The sequence below is a fragment of the Salvia hispanica genome, chromosome 4 (assembly GCF_029641045.1).
Source record: "Salvia hispanica isolate PSC_SH4W2 chromosome 4, Shi_PSC_v1, whole genome shotgun sequence".
Taxonomy (NCBI): Eukaryota; Viridiplantae; Streptophyta; class Magnoliopsida; order Lamiales; family Lamiaceae; genus Salvia; species Salvia hispanica.
In genome coordinates this window covers 2,452,707-2,477,614 of record NC_142695.1, presented here as the reverse complement: position 1 = coordinate 2,477,614, position 24,908 = coordinate 2,452,707, and the positions used below count along the sequence as shown (strand labels likewise).

Sequence of the window (24,908 nt, the reverse complement as noted above, 5' to 3'; positions counted from 1 at the left end):
TTGGATGTTTATTGAAGCTCCAAATTTGACAAAAATATCATGAAGAATTCCAAAAAATAAGGTGAAATGCAGGCATCTAGGCATGGTTTCTGCGTCATATATATCAGTTCTGAACAGCATATAAGGAAAAACAAACGAAAGCAAAAACTAAACACTAGCTAGATACATACTATGTATCTAGGAAAACAAAAAACTATGTTTAAATGTAGAAAAATATCACTCCTGCAATGTACTTTTATTAGGAATTAACTCAACCCTATAAGACTTGGACTCCTAACTGAAATTTGAACACACTCTCCAAGTATTATATAATAAAAATTTGTTTATGTACTCTCATATTCATACGGATCACACTCCAAACCACATTTTTATCACAATCCAGTGCACCTCCTGACTCTCCACGACCAACACCCAAGACACCTACATCGGCTCCAACAAGCCTGCACCACAACTGACATCCACATCCTAAGTCCCATGATTATGTTCAGTTATTTCCTTAAATAGAGTCAAGTCTATTTTAAGTATTGTTATCGAGCCAGTTATTTATTTCCATTTGGGTTTTCTTTGTGGTTCTTTCCCGGATCAAATTATGAGCGTCGAACCACGGAGGATTAGGTTTGTTTTTCCATTATATTTGAGTCTTGTTATTTCTATTATTTCAATTGAGTAATAATAAGACCTCATCTTTTTCAAACCCAGAACTAACTTCTTCCTCCATATTGTCAAGACCTGTATAACATATAATCACGATATTATCGGTTCGTTTTCTTGTATTATAAAGAGTGTTCTTGAATACAGAATACGGCATGAAGAACATAATGGTACAGAATACGGAGTCCAATAACGGCTATTGCAAACAAAGCTTTCCGGCTTGGACGATTCATTAACAACAAACCCTCACTCTTAGTACTTTGACAGTGAATGATGCTACAAACAAAGATGGAAATTTGTTTCTTAAGTTAGTAGTTGAGTAGTTAGAATCAAACACTATACTGCGAGAAATTTAGTAAAGATAAAACCAAGAGCAGGCACAGAATAATTGGATAAAATGAAGAAACCAAAACTTACAATTTTCGAAAATCATAAGCTTATTTAGAATCCTCATTCTTCAAGATAAACAATTGCTTATAGACACCAGACAAATCAGTCCATTCTCACAGATTATAGAATGAAAAACAGACATAAACAGAATCAGCTCAAAAATGCATTTTCAATCACATAAAATGCTGAAACTAAGTTATCATTTCACCATACTGCTCAAAAAGGCAGCTCCAATTATCGATGTGCCATTAACGGCCAGCCTATTATTGCTGTGAAATTCTAAATCTCTCACAAATGTTGGTACATTAGTTGTGCCTATTATTTATCTTCCTTGGATTACACAAATTAGAAAATAAGGAAAATATGGATAGATGTCCAGAGACACTTGAAGTTCCGATTTGGCAAAAATGTCATGAAGAATTCCCAAGAAATGAAGTGAAATACAGGCATCTAGGCAATCCTTCATCCAAACAGTTCCGTCCTTGTTCCATCAAGTCACTTGCTCATATCAGTTCTGAACAAGCATATAAGGAAAAACAAGAAGCAACAACTAAACACAAGATACATAAGCTGAAAAGTTTCGGGAAAAAGGAAAATAAAAAACTATGTTTAAAATTTAAATGTAGAGAACACATCACTCCTGCAATATACTTCTATTCGAAAGGACTCAACCCTCTACGACTTGGACTTCTAAGTGAATTTTAAACACACTTTCCTAGTATTATACAATCAAGATTTTCAGAGGACTAGAGTTGCAACTAGCCAAATTGATAAATATGCATCTAAGGAAACATTGTTGTACCAGTTCAGAAAAATACTAAACAATTACCATTTTCCTAAATATGAAACATCGTCATACAAATAAGGATAATTGTTATATAAGCTTCTTCTTAATGAACATGAAACTTACCTTCATTGTTTTGACTAAGGAACCAGAATAGTTAGAAGAAAACACAAGGCTCAAGCTCAACTAAACCAGTGGTTCCTAAAATAATTATCTAATCTGTAATTATGCATCAGCAAAGATTGGAGCATATCCAACTCCTCTTCTTTATGCAAGGGTGGGTTACTATAATAAACACAGCCAGAGGTTTAACTACATTAGCATCGTAACAGGTTCAAGAATCCAAGGTTTTCGAAAAATTGCAAGATTCTCTCTTCTCGTGGCTTACAATTTGAAGTTACAAACACTAACAAAGCAAAATATATCCCTAGGTATTTGCCCATCTTACTCAGCTAAGATCAGCAGCAGCAATAATACTCACATAGATAAAACTCAAATTCACCACAACATCATTATCAACCCGAACCTAAATAGTTATCCAGTCTGTAACGATGCATCAGCAGAGATTGGAGGGTCTTCTTTGTGCCAAGGTTACTATAACAAACACAATCAGAGGTTAAACTACATTAGCATCCTAATAGGTTTCAGAATCCAAGGTTTTCGTAAATGCAAGATTATCTCTTCTCAAAGCTAACTGTTCAAAGCTACAAGCACTAACAAAGCCAAATGTATATTTCTAGGTATTTACCCATCTTACTCAGCTAAGATCAGCAGCAATGCTCAATTGATAAACTCAAATTTACCCCCAAATCATTCACATTTTACACACACATACACATATACACACACAGAGAGGCATAATTAAAGGATACACCAAGTACAATCCATGCGCGAAAGCTCCTGCCAAGGCTACGGTGAACAATCGATCCCTCAAAACCGGTTTATGCCGGAGTGAAATCCGAACTGCAGCCAATCAACCGAGAATTAGGGGAAATTACGCCGATCGATTTGTACGGCGCCAAAATACACACAACAACGGGAGAAAATCGACTTACTGAGAGGAAGAACAGGGGCGTAGATCAGAGGAATTAGAATTTTGAACTGAGGACCTCTCTGTTGCCTTCTGACGACGTCGCTTCATAGATGAATTACAGGGTTCAACTGAATGCAAATTAAATTGAACGAAATAAAATCGGAGGGGAGATGCAAACTTACTTGGGGCTCGGACAATGTAACCAGATAATTCGATGGATGCTACGTCCTTAACTCTATACCAAATCTGGAACTTTTATATCGACTCCTAATACCTCAATCCGTAACAACTACCTTGAGTTCTCTGAAAGATTTATTCTTTATCGCAGATAGTCTAAATGTTGAACTTTTGTGTTAAAAATAATTGAGCTTAATTAATGCTCCATAAAAATCCACTTAATTAACTAGCTTGCATTCATAATTAGGACACCTCACTTGCTCAAAATACATTTTTGCACTATCCATTTATCTAAATATCACCTACAAACTTTAGAATCCAAAATAAATGCTTCTCCTCACACAGCTAAGAATCCACATCAACTACCAACAGAAAACAATTATACCATGTGATCAAAAGAAAAAACCAGCAAATACTCAGATTCAATAAACAGTAAGTTACCATAGCCTACTATATCTGACAGCAGCAAAATTTAGGAAGAAAAAAAAAAACAACACTAATCCATTCAGAAACATTTAGAGAAAAGGGTACCTGCAAAGTTAACTTTTTTTTTGTCAGAATCACTGTTAAAATCTTCAAAAAGATGCTTGATCTACAAAGCTCCAACTCGTAATCTCTGCAATGATAAAAACATCACAGATAATCGATCATCAATAAGGGTTCAATTAGGGTTTTGAAAATTCACACAATTTATGCAATTATACAACAGAAAACAATAATTCACACGTACGTGTACAGGGAATTAATGCCCAGGCAAAATTCAATGTGAAATTCTGAAATATAATTGCAAAATTAATCACCTGAAAATCGAAGAAATCGGTGAAAGCAGAAGTCGGTCGTTAAATCAAAGGAAGAAGATGTTTTATTAAATATAATTCCTTTTTTCACCTGAATTTTGCCGATAGTATTTAGAAATTAGAATCAATATATGAATATCTGAAAATTATTTCATTATAGGACATTAGGTGTGAAAATAATTATGAATATATATTTGGACCTAAGTTATTTGTCAGATAAAAAATATTAAAATATTGGGCCATACATTGAGAAATCATAATATGTATCCAGCCCAATTGGTTGGAATATACCATCTCCTATAATTATTTTACTTTATTATTATTATTATTATTATTATTATTATTATTATTATTATTATTATTATTATTATTATTATTATTATTATTATTATTATTATTATTATTATTATATTATTATTATTATTATTATTATTATTATTATTATTAGTTACTTAATCACAATTGTTTCTTAATTTTAGCTTAGTATCCTAGGGCCATTTGTTAGTCATCAAATTAATTTTGTTGAAGTTGATTATTCCATGAATATGATTCCACGTTTACTTATTTAATTGGCATAATAATGGAAGTGAGATTTCTTTAATTACATTTTTAATCGATAAAATGATTCACTAATTTTAGTACTATTATATTCAAATTTGTATAATATGTTATCAATTGAGAACATAATAATATTATGATTCATAATTTTAGTAATTGTATTAAGATTTTCATAATAGTATTAATTGGTAATATAATAAAGACATAATTTCTCTTACCTTTGTAGCTATTATAATTGAATGTGTTTCATAATTCTAAAATTACACTTTTCTATTTTTAAGATTATGACTACTCTATGTTTAATTAAAAAATTAAAAAATCAAATTAATTTCTTAAACAGAATCCTTAAAGCATCTCCAAGGGGAAAAGGTATATTGAGAAAGTATATTTCTCATTTACCTCCTAAAAAAAGTTATTATAACTTCTTAAAAAGTAATGGGCTCCAAGGAAAGAAGGTAAATTCAAAAAGCAAACAAAATAACTAACTTTATACTTTTTCTATCTTGAAGTGATAAAGATACCTCCTCAATATGAAAGAAGGTATAATACCTCCTCAAATACCCTTTCTCTTGGAGCATGAAATTTTATGAAGAAGAGGTAAAAATGGTAGTTATTTCTCTTTACCTCTCCATTTACCCTCTCCCTTGGAATTGCTCTTACTAATAAACTACCTCGACGGAACGAGAAGAGGTGATGCAAACCTCGTTGCATTTATTAGAGAATCTGCGATGGAGCTAAACGAGGTTCAAGGTCCATTTTGCCATATTCTAGGTGCACTGTTAGTCGATAGTCAAGTTGAAATGATGCATATTTAAACTAATGTACATCATTCAACTTTGTTTTAGGAAATTAGCGTACTTAAATGTTATTCTATAATAAAAGGGTAAATTAATAAATAAATCTTGAAATATGGTCAACTTTTGATCCTTTCTACACTACTTAAAAACTAAATTATAAATCAAAGTTTGCAATTTTCAAAAGTATCATAGTACTCTTCTTTGTTGAATTATGTGATTTTTTGAAAGCCGATCCTAAACATACATAACATTTCCATGTGTTTAAAAGACACCTACGAGATAATTTATAATTCAGTTTTTAAAAAATTAAGAAATAAGTTGCAACTAACTAATCCCTTCGTCCCACAAAAAGATATCACACTTTCCTTTATAGTTTGTCCCACAAAAGATATCATATTTTCCTTTTTGGAAAAAGTTCTCTCTCATATGAATATAAAAATTATATTTTCTCTCTCCATTTAACACACAAAATAAAACCTCCTAAAATCCCGTGTCATCCCACAAGTGTGACATCTTTTGTGTGATTGAGGGAGTAGGGAGTAGTAGCATAATAAATCGTTAACAAATATCTTGTCCATAATAGACATGACCATAGACCCAACTATCCATCACAAGCGATTCTTCCCTCCCTTTCGTCTCCACATACTCCGCCACCGCTCTCACACTCGACGCCGGCGCCGCAAACCCCACCGAGAATCGATCCGACTCGTCCTTCACCTCCCACGACGCAACCCCGACGACCTCTCCCTCCATATTAAACCACGGACTCCCCACAATCTTCGACACCGACACCGACACCACCCTCAACTCCCCACACCTCCCCGATCCCCACCCCAAACCACCCGTGCTCGATCCACCCCGCCCCGTCGTCCAACGGCCACGGCGCCCTCGCTCCGACGCCCCTCTCCCCCCTCGCGTTCCCCACCATCATCACCAGCCCCAGGCTCTGGTGCCTCGCCACCGCCAGAAGTGTTAGGGAGATATAAAACAGAGAAACACAAACCGAATATTTGAAAGTCGTGTTTATCACTTTCAGATCAAATCAATTTCGAGATTCAACCAAAATGTTTGATCGGATAAAATTCAGAGTATAAGAAGATCATATGTTTGTATTTTCGATGATATTGAACTAGAAAATGATCAGTAGAAGAAGAAGATGAAACAGTGCAATGAAACATTGCACCTGTTGGGAAATGAAACCGAAAATAACCGAATTTCAAAGGTTTCCAAAATTGCAATTTAGTCCTTCGACTTTCGGAAATTTTATTTTCGGATGAATTTCCGATACAGTGACTTTGTCGGAAATAAAAAATTTCCCCAGCCAGGGGCTCTGCCCCTTGGACCCCGCTACCCGGGGGCGCTGCCCCCGGACCCCGTTCATCTATCTAGGAGCTTCGCTCCTAATATTATAACGAATTCAAATAAGCGTGCACTCCGCACCTCCATACTTAAATGATGTATCATTATAATAATAACGATCATTCAAGTTAATCCAATTACACTAAAATATCTAACAAGAAGTATATCGTCCTTTTGCGGTGGCGAGTCCGCCAGTCTGCAGCCGCGGCTGCAGACTGACGGAGTCTCATCGCTCTGCTCCAGCACCTGGAGCAGAGGCATCGCGATGCCTCTGTAGAAATTGAGGGCGAGGGGGTGGTGAGCATGACGGCGCCGCGGTAGGTGAAGGCAAGGGTTCGGGCGATCTCGGCGCGGTGATCAGAGGGGGAGAGGGGGGCGACGGAGTGGATGGAAGAAGCCCGTGCCAAGGCGGGGGCTGTCGTCGATCTCGTGTTTCGTGGTGGGAGGGGTGAAGTGGCTCTCCAGTACGACGACGTTTTGGAGCTGGGATTGGCCGAGCATCTGTATATGCTGCATCGGCGGTGGAGATGCGGTGGCGGCAGCGGAGGGAAGGGGATTTGAGGGTGGTGTGAGATGTGAGTGTTTTGAGGGAGATAATGCGAGTCGACATTTTTCTTCCAAGTTAATTTGATTTTGGGAAAGCGAAGTGATAAAGGGAAAAAAAAATGGGGAGAGATTGGCCGGCCGGCCGGCTGGATGGTGCGAACAAGGTTTGGTGATATCCTAAGAAAATGACTGCAACTGATTAATAAAATAATATTTGATCAATTAGCATTAATTTTTTTTTTAGAAAACGAATAATATTGTGTTTGAATAGTTGTTGTTTATGCACCAGTAGAAATGTCAATCGGTCCGGCAGTAATAGATTTGCAAGCTAATCTAATAGGGGTTAATAATACTAATTTATCGGGTTAAAAATTTTCAAGCCTAACTCTAGTAGTTTGGGTTTTAGACTAATTAATACTTCCTCCGTTCCATAGTAATGGAGGCAAAACTTTTCGTCACAGAGATTAAGAAAAGTTGCGTTAGATGAGTTAAGTAAAGAGAGAATAAAGTGGAAAATAAAAAAAGTAGAGAGATGAAGATATAAAAAAGTAAGAGAGAGTAAAGTAGGCCACTGATATTTTAGCGGCGAATATATTGCAGCGGTTCTGTTCCGCCACTAAATCCGCCACTAACACCTTTAGTGACGGAAAATTGCTATTTAGTGGCTGATATTTCCGCCACTAAAATGCGATTTTTTTGTAGTGAGGTGTGAAAAAATGTGTTGACTTTTACTAAAAAGGGAAATGACTCTATTACTATGGAAGGACGAAAATGGAAAAACGCCGCTGTTACTATGGAATGGAGGGAGTATCTTTTTAGTCCCAAAAATATGTATAGACATAAAAAAATATCAATAATATAAATAAAAATGCGTCTGAGTATAAATTAAAAAAATAGGTCTAGGAGTATTTGTGTTTTTAGTTTGCAACAATTTACTCTTGTCCACTTGTTTCATATTAAGCCACATATTTTCATAAAATGGTCATATATTTATGACCAAAATGGATTTTAGTCTTTATAACCAAAATGGATTTTAGTCTTTAACTAATTATAGATTAGTATTCTAATTATGTCAAAAATTAGTTAATTAGCATTGACCGTTAATTTGTGATAATGTCTTTCAAAATGGACCATCTTCGTACCATTTTTATTTATTCATGATTGAAAAATCAAACCGTAAATGTTATAGACCAAATTTGTATATGTGTAAAACTAAAAATGGACTCTACTCTAAAACTATATAAAAGTAAGACTGGCCTTCTCTAACCCGTTCAACTCACCTTCTACTGCCTATCTTAAATTTATATTTGGTCAAATTTGGTAAAGCATTGGTGGACACATTGAGTACCAAAATTTGTGCCGCTCTTCTTGACACTCTAAAATTTAATCTTTGTCCTTCAAACAATTATAGACCGAGAAGCCATACTCTTCTTTAATCCCAGTCTTCAAACAATCTCTTTCGCCTCTCTTTTTCCTAAATTTGTAATACCTTCAATTTCTTTGCTTGATATTGAAAAGAGACAACTTGTCTTCGAGAATCACTAGAATGAAGGAATGATGTGAGCTTGATGGTAGTTGTCTTTTTATTCAAAAATTAGGTGACTTTGATGGTACTATTACGTCGGTTGCCACTCGTCGGACCCAGACCCTCAGCTGTAGCTCGAACGCTCGATAGCTGACGCAGTTGAGTCATTCAAGAACTAGGGTTCTTCGCTTCTTACGCAGTTGTGGATGAAAGAAAGAGGAAGAAGAGGATTAATATCGTGAATGAGAACTAAGGTTTTTGAAATAAAAGTTATACTGTATTATTTTAAATATAATTTTATTCTAATAATAATTAATATTGTAGAATTTATTAAAAAATTATCAACAAAAATGATAATTTGGTCAAAATTGGGATAAAAAACATTAAATGTTATAATTTGACGGAATAGTTAGCCTTGGACGATCGTGATCCTAAAGTGACGAAAGAGAAAAGACACCGTATTAGAAATAGACCACTCACCCCTTAAAAGGCCTTATAAAGAAGAGGGTTATTCATACATTTATAGGTGAACTAGGATCGTTACCAAGCTGATGTAGGACAAGATATTAGAATTTTAACACAACATTTGAATTATTGAAACAAGATAAGGTAGTACTAGTACTACACGAAGCTAATAAATAATAATGGACCCACCACGTGGTTGTAGCTATCACATTATTAATTGGAAATACGTTAATCATTAGTAAACTACTCGGTCTCCTCCTCTGTATTATGTAAAACTTTAAAACGTAGATACTATCTCAAAATAATAATTGAGACATTATTTGGTTGATGAATAGAGTAAGCAATAACACAAGATCTAATTTATACTACTAATCTACACAAAATAAGAAAATAATAAAAAATAGGATAGCTGAATCTGTTACTACTAATGTGTTTATGGAAACCCTTCTCGGTTTGCTGGTTGAAGAAAAGAGTCCAAAATTCCAAAATCTGAGTTCTTGGTTAGGTAGCAAGTTTTCACTTTCATAAATGAGAACAAGACATGGAGTATGCGTTCTAGAATCATATAAAGATTATAGTTGTTCTGTCATCATTTTTTCACTTATAAATACCTACTTGTTCATTTTTATGTCGCATTCTCTATGGGTGAAATTCAAATTTTCTTTGCAAAATACCAATTTATCTTCTCAATATTCAGATGCTGTTCCCATTTATCTGAATTTCTTAATTTTCAATTGATCAAATATGAGCAAGGGTTAGGGGATATTAATCGATATGACGATCCATTATTGACGATGATGACATAACCACGAAGAGAAGAAAAACCCTTTGTTCCGATGACAATGCGGAGAAGAATCGCAGAAAATAAACACGCATCGAAACAAATGGCTTTTCTTCTCTTCCCACTACTGTTGTGTCGTGTAGTTGCAACACCTCTCAGGTACAAGTGTGAGGCCTTGGGAGGTGGATTTCTGGCAAGACAATGAGTTAGGCCCTCCCCTTTATCGGGCCACTACATACCCTGATTGAACATCCCTTATAATACTGTCGGCAAGGATGAGGTTTCAACCTTTTTGCAAGAACATATCGGCCTCCCAATGCTCGAAAATGGGACCCACAACGTGGATACAGACATCAAATTTAAAATATAACATTCAATAAGCTTACCTACTTCCAGAGGTCCCACTACGTTCGCATTGCTAATTTACTGATCAAAAGCAGGCCAAAAAAAAAGAAGAGAGAAAACAGAGAAAAAATAGAATGGCAGAATTTGTTGCAAATGCTGCTCTGGAAATCCTTCGTGATTTGCTGGTTGAAGAAACTAAGTTTCTGCTTAGTGTTGGCGGTGATGTTGAGAAAGTCAAAGCTGATCTGAGAAGCATCCATGCCTTGTTGATGAAAGCTGACAGAGACAGACACAATTCTCCATCTCTGAAGCTTTACATTTCCCAACTCAAAGATCTGGCGGAAAAAGCTGAGAATCTGCTCGAAACGTATGCCGTTGAAGTGCAATCCGAAGAGGAAGGACGAAAGACTCTCATGGAAAAATTTCAAAGATACATTTGCATCATTCTTGAATGTTGCAGTGCCCGCAAGGTTGGAAAAGAGGCTCGCTCGATAATATCAGCCTTGGCCGAGCTCACTAACAAGTTAGAGTCGGAGTTGGATCATCAAGGCTCATCATCTCATTCGAAGCAGGAGGCTGAGCAGCAGCGTCTGTTGAGACAGACGTATGCTCATGAGGTTGAGCATGATTTCGTGGGCATGGAGAAAGACATCCAGCTTTTGGTCTCCAAGGTGAAGGACGAAACCAGAAGAAAACGAGTAGTGAAGATATATGGGATGGGTGGTCTCGGAAAAACTACTCTCGCCAAAAAGGTGTACAACCACGCAGACCTCCAATCTTACGCTCGAGCATGGGTTTGCATCACCCAACAATTCGAACATAAGGCCATTTTGGGCAAGATTCTGAAACAACTTGATAGCAGTGTAACAAACATTGAAGACTTGGACGTTGATGATTTGGTCACAAGAATTCATAGTTTAATGGTGGAGAGGAAATGTTTGATTGTGATAGATGATATATGGGAAGATGTTCATTGGGAGATCATAAAGCAAGCTTTTCCGGTGAATTGTAATGTCATTCTCACCACTCGCTCCCAGAATATTGCTAATCAACAATCCGAACCTCACAAGTTGAAGTTGCTTACAGAAGATGAAGGTTGGGCTTTACTTCAAAAAGTAGCAAATTTATCTCCAGGTCAGAAGTTTAACTCTTCTTTCTTCGATGTTATAATTGTGTAATTAGAGTGTGTCATCTAAATATAGCATTACTGAACATATAACTCTTTCAATTTTTTATATTAAAATTATCAATATAAAGACATACTATAACTTTATTAATTGTCTTGTATTATATATTTAAAATTACATGATAGTGTTGATGAAGTTATGTCGAATTATAAAATTGAAAGTTATGCATTAAATTAGTTATTATTTGATCATAACACTATTTTGGTTGGTTTATGTTTTCTTTGTGTGTATTGTAACTAACTTCTTCGGATTTTTGAATTTTCATGTTACAAGATGTTTCGAATGTGTCGTTGCAGGTTGGATTAAGTAAAAGCAACTGGGACTTTTGGAATTAAATTTATGATTAGATTATATTTTTTGAATTATTACGGATAATGTATAAATTCAATATGATATCCAAATACATGCCCCTATTTAATAGGAAAAAATATATATAATCAAGATAGACAAAGGTGGCAGTGTGATGTGATATGAATCGTTAAGTTAGGAAGAGAGATAAAAAATAATCTAGAGCACTCCATTCATTTTAATTTGATGAATTGTACTACTCCATGTTGTAAGGCTGCCCACAACTAGAAATTGATCTAGAGCACTATTTACTTTCATTTGTTTCTTTTAAAAATAAATTGAATGTCTGCATCTTATTTTTTTGTGTGTATTGTGACAGTTGACACAGATTTAAAATCTTTAGAAGAGGTTGGAAGAGAAATTGTATCAAAGTGTCAAGGATTACCATTATCAATTCGTGTTATTGGAGGGATTTTGCGCTCAAAAGATTACGATTTACCAGAATGGAAAAAGGTAAATGCGAACATATATTTAAGGCATGGAGAAGGCGTTGAAGAGTACAAAAGAGTAAAACAGGTGCTAGAGTTAAGCTATGATGCCCTGCCTTATTACTTGAAGCCATGCTTCCTCTATTTAGCATGTTTTCCCGAGGATCACAATATTGATATAGAGAGATTGTATCTATTGTGGATGGCGGAAGGCTTCATTTCATACCAAGATAAAGGACCTAACGAGACTCTAAGAGATGTGGCCCAAAGATATCTAACAGAACTTGTTATGAGATGTATGGTTCAACTCCATAAAGCTGAGTACTACTCTCCATTTAACAAGTTCGGTACATGTGGGCTTCATGATTTGATGCATGATCTCTGCACTTCTAAAGCTGAAGCTGAAGAAGAGAAGTTTCTGAAGTGCATTGATGCTTCTAAATATCTGACCAAAATTCTTTCACCAACTCAAACAAGGTTAGTAATACCTCCATCCATTGGAAATTCCATAAGCAGATTAGCCATCAGTTGTGACTTCTTGGGTGAAGTGTCCGGTATAGATGGGTTAGAGGAAGTTAAAGGTCTTAGATCGTTTATGCTTTTTATAGAATTTTTATTTGAATCAACCATTGGCTTCAATGAGAGTACGATTGACTTTAAGATGTCGCAATACTTGAGGATATTCGTGGTAGAAGGTTGTGAGTTTGAAGGGGGAAATTTACCAATCAAGGTGGGCAAACTTATTCATTTAAGATATCTGAGTTTGAAGAATTCTGTTGTGAGAGAGCTACCAAAGTCTATATACAACATGCCATACCTACAGACCTTAGATTTGAGAGTCCGGAATGGAATTAGATTGCCAAATGTGCTTTGTATGATGAAAAGACTAAAGCATCTATTTCTCAAGACTAATGTAGAAGTGATTGGAGGGGGAAAACTAAAACTAGATGGGCTACACGAGTTGGAGACATTAGAATACATCTCTAGTAAGACTTGTTGCATTGCGGATATCCCTAAATTGATTAGTCTACAGAGTCTAGATGTTAGTGTTTGGGATGCGGATAGCATGTCAATTGTGTTGAGCAACAAAAATAGCCAATTACGTGAGACTCGTCTTGAGGTTAAGTCATGTGATCTAAGTTCAAAGAAAGATATGGAGGTTTTAAATGAGGGGTTGATGTCTGCATCGTTGGTTAATTTGGAGATGGATGAATGCAATATGAGTGGAAGTTTTCCATACTACAAACAAGGGATGTGTCAGAACTTAGTAAGTTTGGGACTATATAACTGCAAGGGTAAGGTAGACGTGGAGGAGTTTGGAAAGTATCCCATGTTGCAAGAGCTAACTTTAAAGGACTTTGTCATGATGGCAGAAACAATAATTTTCCGTTCAAATTCATTTCCACAACTCAAGCTCCTTCGATTAGGCAAGTTGCAAGATTTAAAGAAATGGGAAGTGGAAAAAGGAGCAATGCCAAAACTTACCTCCTTGTGCATCATGGAATGCCCCAATTTGGAGAAGGTTCCAGATGGTTTGAGATTCTCCTCCTCTCTTCGACTGATGGAAATCATGAATATGCCAAGAGAATTTATAGAGAGAGTAAATGAAGAAGATTATGGGCCATTTGTCAAGAAAAGTATAATAGGAGCAAGTGCCTGATGTTTTTGGAGGTAATAAATTTGTGACCATACATTATTAATTATATAATATATATATTGGCTAGGGTAGTTGTTTCTCTTAATTTTGTGTTTTCTATATAACTAACTGCTATATATATAAATAATGAATTTGACCTTGTGCTATTTCTAATTTCTTTATCAGATGATAACTTTCCGGTCCAACAGAGCTTTGATTTCTAGTTATTAATTATTACTCTCATATTAATAATTAGGCTCTCCAGCGCACCTCGACGACCAAAACTTACTTCCATTGTCATCTTGGAGTGCCCCAATTTGGAGAAGGTTCCTGATGGTTTGAGCTCCTCTCTTCGACTGATGGGAATCAATGAGTTTATACCAAGAGAATTTATAGTGAGAGTAGAAGAAGAAGATTATGGGCCACTTGTCGAGAAGAATATTAAGGGTCCATTCTAAGACGAGTGATATTGTGAAGAAGATTCTTGGCTGTAAGCTGAGAATTTAGGAGCAAGTGCCTGATGTTTTTGGAGGTAATAAATTTGTGACCATACATTATTAATTGTATAAATATATATATATTGGCTAGGGAAGTTGTTTCTCTTTTGTGTTTTCTATATAACTAACTGCTATATATACATAATGATCTTAACCTCGTGCAATTTATAATTTCTTTATCAGATGATAACTTTCCGGTCCAACGGAGCTTTGATTTCTAATTATTAATTATTACTCTCATATTAATAATTAGGCTCTCCAGCGCACCTCGACGACCAACACCTGAGCCACCTGCATCGGCTCCAACACATCCGCACCGCAACCGACATCCACTTCATATGTTCCAAGATTATGTATAGTTATTTCTTTATAGAGTTGAGTCTATTTTAAGTCTTGTTATCGAGTCGGTTATTTAACTTCATCCGGGTTTTCTTTGTGGTTCTTTCCCGGATCAGATTATGAGAGTCGAACCACATAGGTTTAGGTATTATATAAGTTGAGCAATACGAACTTATCTTTTCTGGCCTGTATCATATATCTTCGTGATATTCTATCAATTTGTTTTCTTGTATACAACTTATAGTTTCTGTTTTTTCAAATACCCACAATTGAATGTTGGTGGATTTGTGTGTTGTGTCCAACAAATGCTATTAATGTTATATGGGAGTATATTTTTTGTTGGAAAGAAATCACGCGAGATCAGGAGCACAATATATGGAATCAAATCATACCATAGATAGAATGCAAATTAATGTAAATTAGGTTTACCATGTATAAAGATAAACTAGTCTATATAAGCTCTAGTCCTTGTACAGTTTTTTGTATGAATAAGATTGAATCATTCCACCGATTTCTAATATGGCCTCAGAGCAGTAACGATCCTGGCTCAGAAAATTTTCATCATAGCCGATATACCAATTCCCGACCTTTTTTAAGCCAAAATGAAACCAGCAAACTGACCGAACCCTACACAGAAATATGTCAGATACAGAGGAAGATACCAAACCGAATCCAGAACAGAAAAGCTTGAGAAACAGCAAGGGCATCACCATAGCATTCAAGTTGAATGGAAAGAACTATCCCTTATGGTCAAGGCTGATCAAGGTGAAGATCGGAGGCCGAGGGGCGTACTCCTACATCAAGAACGATCCTCCAGAATCAGGGAGGAGCAGAGGGTTCGATGAGTGGGAGGAGAACGACCTGGTGGTGTTCTCCTGGATCGTCGACAACATTGAGAACGACATAATCGCTGATTTTGCCCATCACCAAACATCAAAAGCATTGTGGGATAGCCTCGCTGTAACATTCGAGAGCAAGGCGGACAAAGATCTCATCTACGATCTGGAAGATAAAGTAATCGCAATCAGACAAGGAAACCTCGACTTAGAGACATATTACCGAAAACTCCACGGACTATGGGTGGAGATTGATCGCTGCCAAAAGCAGCCTGTGACTTGCTGCGACAAAGGATTAGATCAATACAGAGTACATTCAAATGAGAAGAGATTGATCAAGTTCTTAACGGGACTAAACCAGGAGTATGATGTAATCCGGCGAGAGATCTTGAAGGAGGAGCCATACCCATCAGTAGCGGCAACCTACGGGTGGGTGAAGACGGAGGCGGCTCGACGTCGAATCATGCCACCAACATCCGCTGCACCCACCATAGACGCCGACGGCAGTAACGCCGATTCATCACTTGGGGATATCGGACACGGATTTGCTGCACAGAGCAGTCGACCACCGCACCGGAATGGACCATCGCCGCGCCCCACCGCCAACAACAGCCGACCGGGAGACCGCCCAGATACGTCGAAATTGTGGTGTTCCCATTGTGGAAAACAAAAACACACATGGGACACATGTTTTAAGCGATTGGGATACCTAGATTGGTGGGAGGAGCGACGGAAGGCGAGATCCGCACAAGCTCAGGCGAAATTTGCCGCTGGAGTAGGCGGCGACGGACAATCGCGAGGAGGAGATGGCGGAAGCCTTAGGGAGACAGTCGGGGTCGGATCGGGAAACCACCAGAAAGGTCAGCCCAGCGGCGGCGGCGTGCGGGGCGTCGGATATTTCGCCGGGAGAACGAAGAGTCGACCAGCGGCGCCGCTTCAAGGAGGTAAAGTGTTTGGTTTTAAACCAAACCCTAGAAAGACTCGAAAATTGCAACTACACCCCATCAGTTTGATAATTTAGAAAATAGACCCCATTCCTAGATTAAATGCACCCCTGACTCTCTAAAATATGAAATTGCCCCCACTTATGTGTCTGAAAATTCTTTTGCACCCCTATACAATATTTCCGCTGCATTTCATGTCCAAAATATATCTGATACACATACGAGAGGATGGATATTTGATTGTGGTGCAACTGATACTATGACTCCGGAAAAGAGTGATTTTGTTGATTTTAATGATGAAGTTGCTAAGACATATATTCGGACTGCTAATGGGGATTTAATTACTGTTGTGGGTTCCGGGACTATTGAGATATCTCCTACTCTTCGTCTTAAGAATTGTCTATATGTTCCCACATTATCTCAACGGCTGATGTCTATTAGTCATGTAACCAAGGAATTGAATTGTACTCTCCTAATGCATCCGGATTTCTGTATCTTGCAGGATATTCAGACGAGGAGGATTCTTGGGCGTGGCACTGAGAAGCATGGACTCTTCTACGTGGATGAGATAGCTCAAACTGGTAGTGCGATGCTGGCTCACGGATCCACGAAACAAGAGACTTGGCTCTGGCACCGAAGACTAGGACACCCTTCTCCTGGTTATTTTAAACTTCTTTACCCGAACATTTCTATTCCTGCTAATTTTGCTTGTGAAACTTGTGTTTTGGCCAAGAGCCACAGACAGTCGTTTAAACCTACAAATACTAGAATGAATTCCATATTTTCTTTAGTACATTCGGATGTGTGGGGCCCTGCCCCAATTGTTGGTGGAAATGGGTTTAGATATTTTGTGATATTTGTTGATGATTGCACTAGAATGACATGGATTTATTTTTTAAAACATAAGTCTGAAGTTTTTGATAGGTTCGTCTCCTTTCTCAAATTAATCCAAACACAGTTCCACACTACCATTAAAACCCTTAGGTCCGACAATGGGAGAGAATTTGTTAACAATACCATGACCCAATTCTGCAAAGAAAAAGGAATAATCCACCAAACCTCCTGTGCCTATACACCTGAACAAAACGGGCTTGCCGAGAGAAAAAACCGAACCATTCTTGAAATAACTCGAGCCCTAATGATCGAATCCAAAGTCCCAAAACATTTCTGGCCCGAAGCCATTGCTACCTCTATCTACCTTATAAACCGTCTACCAACTAAAATCCTTCGCATGAAAACCCCACTAGATACCCTATCCAAATTAGCCAAAATTCCAGAACACCTAAATCTCTCACCCAAAGTCATTGGATGTACTGTTTACGTCCATATCCCAAAACATGAAAGATCCAAACTATCACCTTGTGCTACCAAATGTGTCTTCGTAGGGTACGGGCTGAACCAAAAGGGTTACCGGTGTTATGATCCTCTTACCAAAAAGGTCACTACCACTATGAATTGCAATTTTTTGGAAACCGAATTCTTTTACCACCAATCCCACCTTAGTAGTCAGGGGGAGAGTGATGCAGTAGTACAGTGGACTATCTAAGTTGGGTTGTGTCAGTTCTAAACTCTTCGATTGAGGACCCACCAGAACCCGCTGTCACTACCGCCGAGCAAGTCTTACCACAAGAGTCAGCTCATCCGCCTCAGAATTCTCCTCCGACGATATTCGAGGTAATTCCTGAACCCGATCCCAACTCTATACGGGTTTCCACTGACTCTGTTGACACAGAACCACGAGAGGAGGAAAATGTTATTGATGGAGACACATGACGGTATACACTTCCCTATCGGAGTACAAGGGGAGTACCACCGAAACGATACTCCCCAAAAAAGATTGGCAAGAAGAGTCGCTATGGGGTGGAAAATTTTGTGCAAGAGAATTTAACCAAAATGGCCCGAGCATTTTGAGGCTGCATTGTATGAGGAGGAAGAGATTCAGTCAGCCGAGGAAGCTATGAAGATTAAGCACTGGAGAGAAGCTATGTTTACTGAGATGAAGGCATTAATGAAGAATAATACTTGGGTAAAAGGGAAGCTACCCGAAGGAGTGAGGTCTGTTGGGTGCAGATGGGTGTTCACTATTAAGAGGAGGCCAGATGGTACTATAGAACGATACAAAGCCCGACTTGTGGCAAAGGGGTACACCCAGACATATGGCATAGACTATGATGAGACCTTTTCTCCAGTGGCAAAGATCAACACCGTGAGAGTTCTGTTCTCGATTGCCGCAAATAAGGATTGGCCGCTTCATCAGTTTGACGTGACCAATGCCTTTCTTCATGGAGAGTTGCCGAAGCCAGTTTATATGGAACCTCCGCCTGGATTCACAGAAGAATTTCTAGATGGGAAAATCTGTCAACTGAAGAAGACATTGTACGGGCTAAAGCAGTCTCCGCGTGCATGGTTCGGAAGGTTCACCGAAGTGATGAAAAAGTATGGGTACAAACAAAGCATTTCCGACCACACTTTGTTCTTAAAGAAGAAAGATGGTAAGATCACGTGCCTCATTATATATGTCGACGACATGATCATTACAGGAGATGATACAGATGAGATAGCCGAACTAAAGAAGAATTTGTTTCAAGAATTTGATATGAAAGACTTGGGTTTTTTGAAGTATTTTCTGGGAATAGAAGTCCTACGGTCGAAGAAGTGGATATTTATAAATCAGAGGAAGTATGTGTTGGACTTGCTAACTGAGATTGGGATGTTAGACTGCAAGCCAGCAGAGACCCCGATGGTTCAGAATCATGGATTGCAAATAAAGGAAGGAGCCAAACCGACAGATAGAGGAAGATATCAGAGACTAGTTGGGAAACTGATCTACCTTTCCCACACAAGGCCGGACATTGCCTATGCTGTAGGAGTGGTGAGTCAATTTACGCATGCACCTCAAGAAGAACATTGGGAGGCAGTCTTGAGAATCATTCGGTACTTGAAGGGGACAGCTGAGCACGGGCTCATATTTGAGAAACACAATTACATGGAGATACATGGATTTACTGATGCCGACTGGGCAGGGAACCCGAACGACAGGAAGTCAACAGAGGTAACCTTTTTACCTTTGTCGGAGGTAACCTTTTTACGTGGAGGAGCAAGAAACAGAAAGTAGTGGCACTCTCTAGTGCAGAGGCAGAATTTCGAGGGATTAGAAGTGGGTTGACAGAGATATATATCTCTGGCTAAGGAAACTCATGAGCGAGTTAGATCTTCGCCCAATCCAACCGTGTAGACTCTTTTGTGATAACAAGGCAGCAATTAGCATCTCGGAAAATCCAGTACAACATGATCGAACCAAATATGTGGAAGTGGTTAGGCACTTCATAAAGGAGAACATCGAAGCAAAGATAGTTGAGATGCCATATGTCAAGTCCGAAGATCAACTAGCGGATATTCTGACAAAGGCGGTGAACTCAAAGTCGTTTCAAGAGGTACTAGGCAAGTTAAGTATCGGGAATCCCGTTGCTTAACTTGAGGGAGAGTGTTGGAAAGAAATCACGCGAGATCACGCGAGATCAGGAGCACAATATATGGAATCAAATCATACCATAGATAGAATGCAAATAAATGTAAATTAGGTTTACCATGTATAAAGATAACCTAGTCTATATAAGCTCTAGTCCTTGTACAGTTTTTTGTATGAATAAGATTGAATCATTCTACCGATTTCTAATATTTTTTGTGCACAGATGAAGTAATGTTTATTGACTCTTTGTTCTTTCAAGGTAAATGTTAAATTGGGATCTGAAATAACCAGGAAAAGGAACGTATAATTCCTCTAGGAGTGTAGCTCATATTTGCATTACTTGGGGCTATTTCTTTGTATTTTTTATAATTATTTTATGTACTCGAATATCTTCATGATATTCTTTCAATTCTTTTCTTGTACAACTTACAATTTTCCTTATGTATTAAGTACTCACAATAAAAAACTACACTCCGAAAAATGTAGTAAAGGTAAAACCACGAGTAGACACTCAGAATAATTAGATGAAATGAAGAAACCATAGCTTACAATTTTCGAAAATCATAAGCCTATTTAAAATCTACATTCCTCGAGACAAACAATTGCTTATAGCATCACACACAAACACAAACACAAACAGAATCAGCTCAAAAATGCATTTTTAATCACACAAAATGTTGAAGCTAAGTTGTGAATTTACCATAGTGCTCAAAAAGGCAGCACCAATTATAAATGTGATAACTTCAGCCTATTATTACTACAAAATTCTAAATCTCTCACAAATGTTGGTTCATGAGTTGTGCATATTATTGATCTTCCTTCAAAATACTCAAACTAAGGATAATATGGATATCTAGACATCTAGGAAATCCATCATCGAAACAGTCTCATCGTCTGTGTCATATATATCAGTCTCATCTCGGATTCGCCGCCTTTCTCCAGCGGACCGCCGCACCTTGGTCGGCGGTCGCCGCGTTGGAGTCTAGAGAGTTTGTTTCTCCGGCGGCGACCGCCGCATGACTTCCGGCGGTCGCCGGGCGAGACTCCTCTTCCAAGTGTATTTTTCCGAGGCAGACGTTGCACTGCACTGCCCGTCGGCCGCCGTACAACATCGCGGCGGTCGCCGCCAGACTCCAGATTTCCAGACTTTGCATTTTGGCTCCTTTTTTCGGCTCAATTATGCACATTTCTCACAAAACACGTCAAAATACCAAAATTGAAAAAATATGCAAATAATGGACGTGTAGAGTGACTTTGACATAAAAAAAACGGACCAAATAATGCCCTTAAAATAGTGCAAAATCCGAGCGTATCAGTTATCTTGATCTATCTCTTTCTATTACTTATCTTTAATGAAAAGGTAAAAACTCCTTAAAATTATATGATATCTTCTCATTTAACTTTCTTCTTGAACAATAAATTTTTATGAAAATAAATAAATTTTTCCTCGTGTTTTGTGTTTTACTTTGAGCAATTTTGTCACTCTTTCTAATTATATTTAAAAGAATATTTTTAATAATAGTTAGGGTTTTTAATTAAGGAATAAAAAACCAGAATTAAAACTTAAATTTGGTCAAAATTGGATTTAAATCTGTTGACCGTTAGTTTTTAACGGAAATGTTAACAGTGGACCAAAATGATCAAATTTCCATATGTTCATGACCACAAAATCCAAAAGATAATGTTTATGACAAAAAACGTAAAATGAAAATATGTTCATGACCAATTTTGACCTTTACTATAAAATAAAATTGATATATTTATATGAATTAATAAAGTAATGGAGGGTTACAAAAATATACTCATATGAATCAATCAATGAGGGGTATAACAAAATGAGGAGATAAATAAAAATCTAAAGCACAACTTATATGTTTATTCTAACTTGTAAGGCTGCCAACGTCTAGAAATCACTCTAGACCACTATTAATGGGTTTTTGGCTTTTTAAACCAAAACCTTTCCCTGAATTCCGGTTTTTCCTATGAACTATGAGATTTGTTTTTAAAACCACGAACTTTCATTTTCGTTAGGATTTTCCCCCGACGGATCAACGATGAAACCCGGGTTGTCTACATGTCAATTTTAATCCTATTTGTCCCTAAACTGATTACTTGGATCCTATTTGGCACAATAATACATACAGTCACAATTATTATAACAAATGACAACTTTTGAATAAACAAAACACAACTTTAACATTTTGAATTATGCTATTCGGGTAGGAAATGTGCTATTCGGGTCGGGTTGGGAAAATCCTAAGGAAATGAAAGTTCGTGGTTTTAAAAACAAATCTCATAATTCATGGGAAAAACCGGAATTCAGGAAAAGGTTTTGGTTTAAAAAGCCAAAAATCCTTAACTTTTATTCTTATTGTTATTTTGTTCCTTCTAAGAATAAGCAAAATACATACATCATATTATTTTATATATTGTGGCAGTTGATCCAGATTTAAAATCATTTGAGGATATTGGAAGAGTAATTATATCGAAGTGTAAGGATTACCATTATCAAGTTGTGTTATCGGAGGGATTTTACGTAAAAAAGTACACACTTTACCAGAATGGAGAAAGGTATATCTGAACATGGAATTGAATTTGAGGTTTGGAAAAGGTGTTGAAGAGTACAAAAGAGTAAAACAGGTGCTAGAGTTAAGCTATGATGCCTTGCCTTATTACTTGAAGCCATGCTTCCTCTATTTAGCATGTTTTCCTGAGGATCACAATATTGATATAGAGAGATTGTATCTATTGTGGATGGCGGAAGGCTTCATTTTATACCAAGATAAAGGACCTAACGAGACTCTAAGAGATGTGGCTCAAAGATATCTAACTGAACTTGCTATGACGTGTATGGTTCAACTCCATGAAGCTGAGATCTACTCTCCACGTGACAAGTTTGACTCGTGTGGGCTTCATGATTTACTGCATGATCTATGCTCTGCTAAAGCTGAAGCAGACGAAGAAAAGTTTCTAAAACGCATTGATGCTTCTAAATATCTAACCGATATTCTTTCACCAACTGAAACATAAGACTAGATGGGCTATTGCAGTTGGAGACAATATAATACATCACAAGTGAGACTTGTTGCATTGCGGATATCCCCAAGTTGATCAGTCTACAAAGTCTACATGTTAGAGTTTGTGATGAGGATAGCATGTCAATTATGTTTTTAAACGATGGGTTGATGTCTCCATCATGGAGAGATGCAGTATGAGGGGTGAAGTGGCTCTGTAGTACGACCACGTTTTGGAGCTGGGATTGGCCAAGCATCTGAAGATGCTGCGTCGGCGGTGGAGACGCGGTGGCGGCAGAGGGGGGTGGATTTGACGGTGGTGTGAGATGTGAGTGTTTTGAGGGAGATAATGCAAGTCGACATTTTACTTACAAGTTAATTTGATTTTGGGAAAGAGAAGTGATAAAGGGAAGAAATGGGGGAAGAGTGCCGGCCGGCCGGCTGGATGGTGTGCGAACAAGGTTTGGTGATATCCTAAGAAAAATGGCTGCAACTGATTAATAAAATGTTATTTAGATAAATTAGCATTAATTTTCTTTTTAGATTTTAGATCATTGTGATACGAATAATATTGTCTTCGAATAGTTGTTGTTGGGCATGCCCATGCACAAGTAGAGATTTCAATTGGGTCAGCGTTAATAGATTTGCAAACGAATCGGATAGGGGTTAATAAAGCTGTAATTTGCCAGGTTAAAAATTTTTAAGCCTAACTCTAGTTGTTTGGGTTTCGGACTAATATTTTTTTAATCTCAAAGATAAGTATAGACATTGAACAAAATCAATAATATAAATAAAAATGCATCGAGTATCAATTTAAAAAAATAGGTTTTGGAGTATTTGTGCGTTTAGTTTGTGACAGTTTATACTCTTCGTCCACTTGTTTCATGTTTTTTTATAGAATGACCATATGTTTATGACTAAATTGGACTTTAATCGTTAATTAATTATAGATTAGTATTCTAATTAGATTAAAAATTAGTTAATTAGCATTGACCGTTAATTTTGTGACAATGACTTTCAAAACGGACCATTTAGGACCATTTTCATTTGTTCAGGATTCACAAATTGTGAAACGCGATCAACACTCAAAAGAAAAACAAACAAGAACGAAGACACCAAGAAATACGTGGTTCAGCCGAAGCCTACATCCACGGACAAAGGAAAGGTTTTGTGTATTGAATCGATACAAACTGGCTGGATTACAAGATCACATCTAAGATAGATTACAATCGATGAAGAACATTCATCTCTCATGTGAATTTCTGCTCTCATCTTATCAAGATCAAAACTCCCTCACTCACATATGAAACTCTCCTTTCTCCTCTCTGTAATCTCTCGCTACTTTGTTGCTTCTGCATCGCACACTCTCCTCTTATATCAGTGTGTGTGTGCGTGCAGTTACTTGCTAAGATCTCTCCTCAGCTCACTTGGAGCTTGAGCGGTTGTAACTATCGAAACCAGCTGTGTAACTAACTTCAAATCCCAGCCTCCAACGGCTAGTTTTTCAAACCCTCGGTCTCTCCTTTATTTTATTTGATCAGCCATAAGCTAACACAAATCAAAACGTAAATGTTATGGATCAAATTCGTAAAATGACCATATGTGTAAAACCAATATGATATCCAAATACATGCTCCTATTTAATAGAAGAAAAAAAAAAATCTATAATCAAGATATACCAAGGTGGCAATGTATATGAACCATTAACTTGGAAGAGAGATAAAAATAATCTAGAGCACTCCAAACCATTAAGTTGGAAGAGAGATAAAAATAATCTAGAGCACTCCATTCATTTTAATTTGATGAATTGTACTACTCCGTGTTGTAAGAATAAATTGAATATCTGCGTCTTATTATTTTTTTTTTGGGTGTATTGTGACCGTTGATACAGGTTTAAAATCTTTAGAAGTTGTTGGAAGAGAAATTGTATCAAAGTGTGAAGGGTTACCACTATCAATTCGTGTTATTTGCGCTCAAAAGAACATAATTTACCAGAATGGAA

General features: G+C 37.2%; 1 protein-coding gene and 1 long non-coding RNA gene across 7 annotated transcripts; one reads left to right on the top strand and one right to left on the bottom strand.

Moving 5' to 3' along the window:
• Window positions 1–1,196: 1,196 nt before the first annotated feature.
• On the bottom strand, window positions 1,197–3,976 carry LOC148927059 (uncharacterized). Of its 4 annotated transcripts, XR_016128637.1 has the most exons (6): window positions 3,836–3,976; window positions 3,567–3,651; window positions 3,041–3,161; window positions 2,881–2,960; window positions 2,698–2,788; window positions 1,197–1,555 (listed from the first exon to the last, which is right to left on the bottom strand). It is a non-coding gene; the product is annotated as an uncharacterized LOC148927059 (long non-coding RNA). The 4 variants fall into 4 exon arrangements; XR_016128634.1 differs by having other exon boundaries at window positions 2,881–3,161; XR_016128636.1 differs by lacking the exon at window positions 3,041–3,161 and having other exon boundaries at window positions 2,881–2,986.
• Window positions 3,977–10,315: 6,339 nt separating this feature from the next.
• Window positions 10,316–14,880, top strand: LOC148927058 (putative disease resistance RPP8-like protein 2). Of its 3 annotated transcripts, none has more exons than XM_089057565.1 (4): window positions 10,316–11,342; window positions 12,063–13,842; window positions 14,064–14,339; window positions 14,558–14,880. In XM_089057565.1, the coding sequence occupies exons 1-2, from the start codon at window positions 10,343–10,345 to the stop codon at window positions 13,829–13,831; spliced, it is 2,769 nt and encodes a 922-aa protein (XP_088913691.1). In that variant the 5' UTR covers window positions 10,316–10,342; the 3' UTR covers window positions 13,832–13,842; window positions 14,064–14,339; window positions 14,558–14,880. The 3 variants fall into 3 exon arrangements, with proteins under 3 accessions (XP_088913691.1, XP_088913689.1, XP_088913690.1); XM_089057563.1 differs by having other exon boundaries at window positions 14,488–14,880; XM_089057564.1 differs by having other exon boundaries at window positions 13,994–14,339; window positions 14,488–14,880.
• The last annotated feature ends 10,028 nt before the right edge of the window (window positions 14,881–24,908 follow it).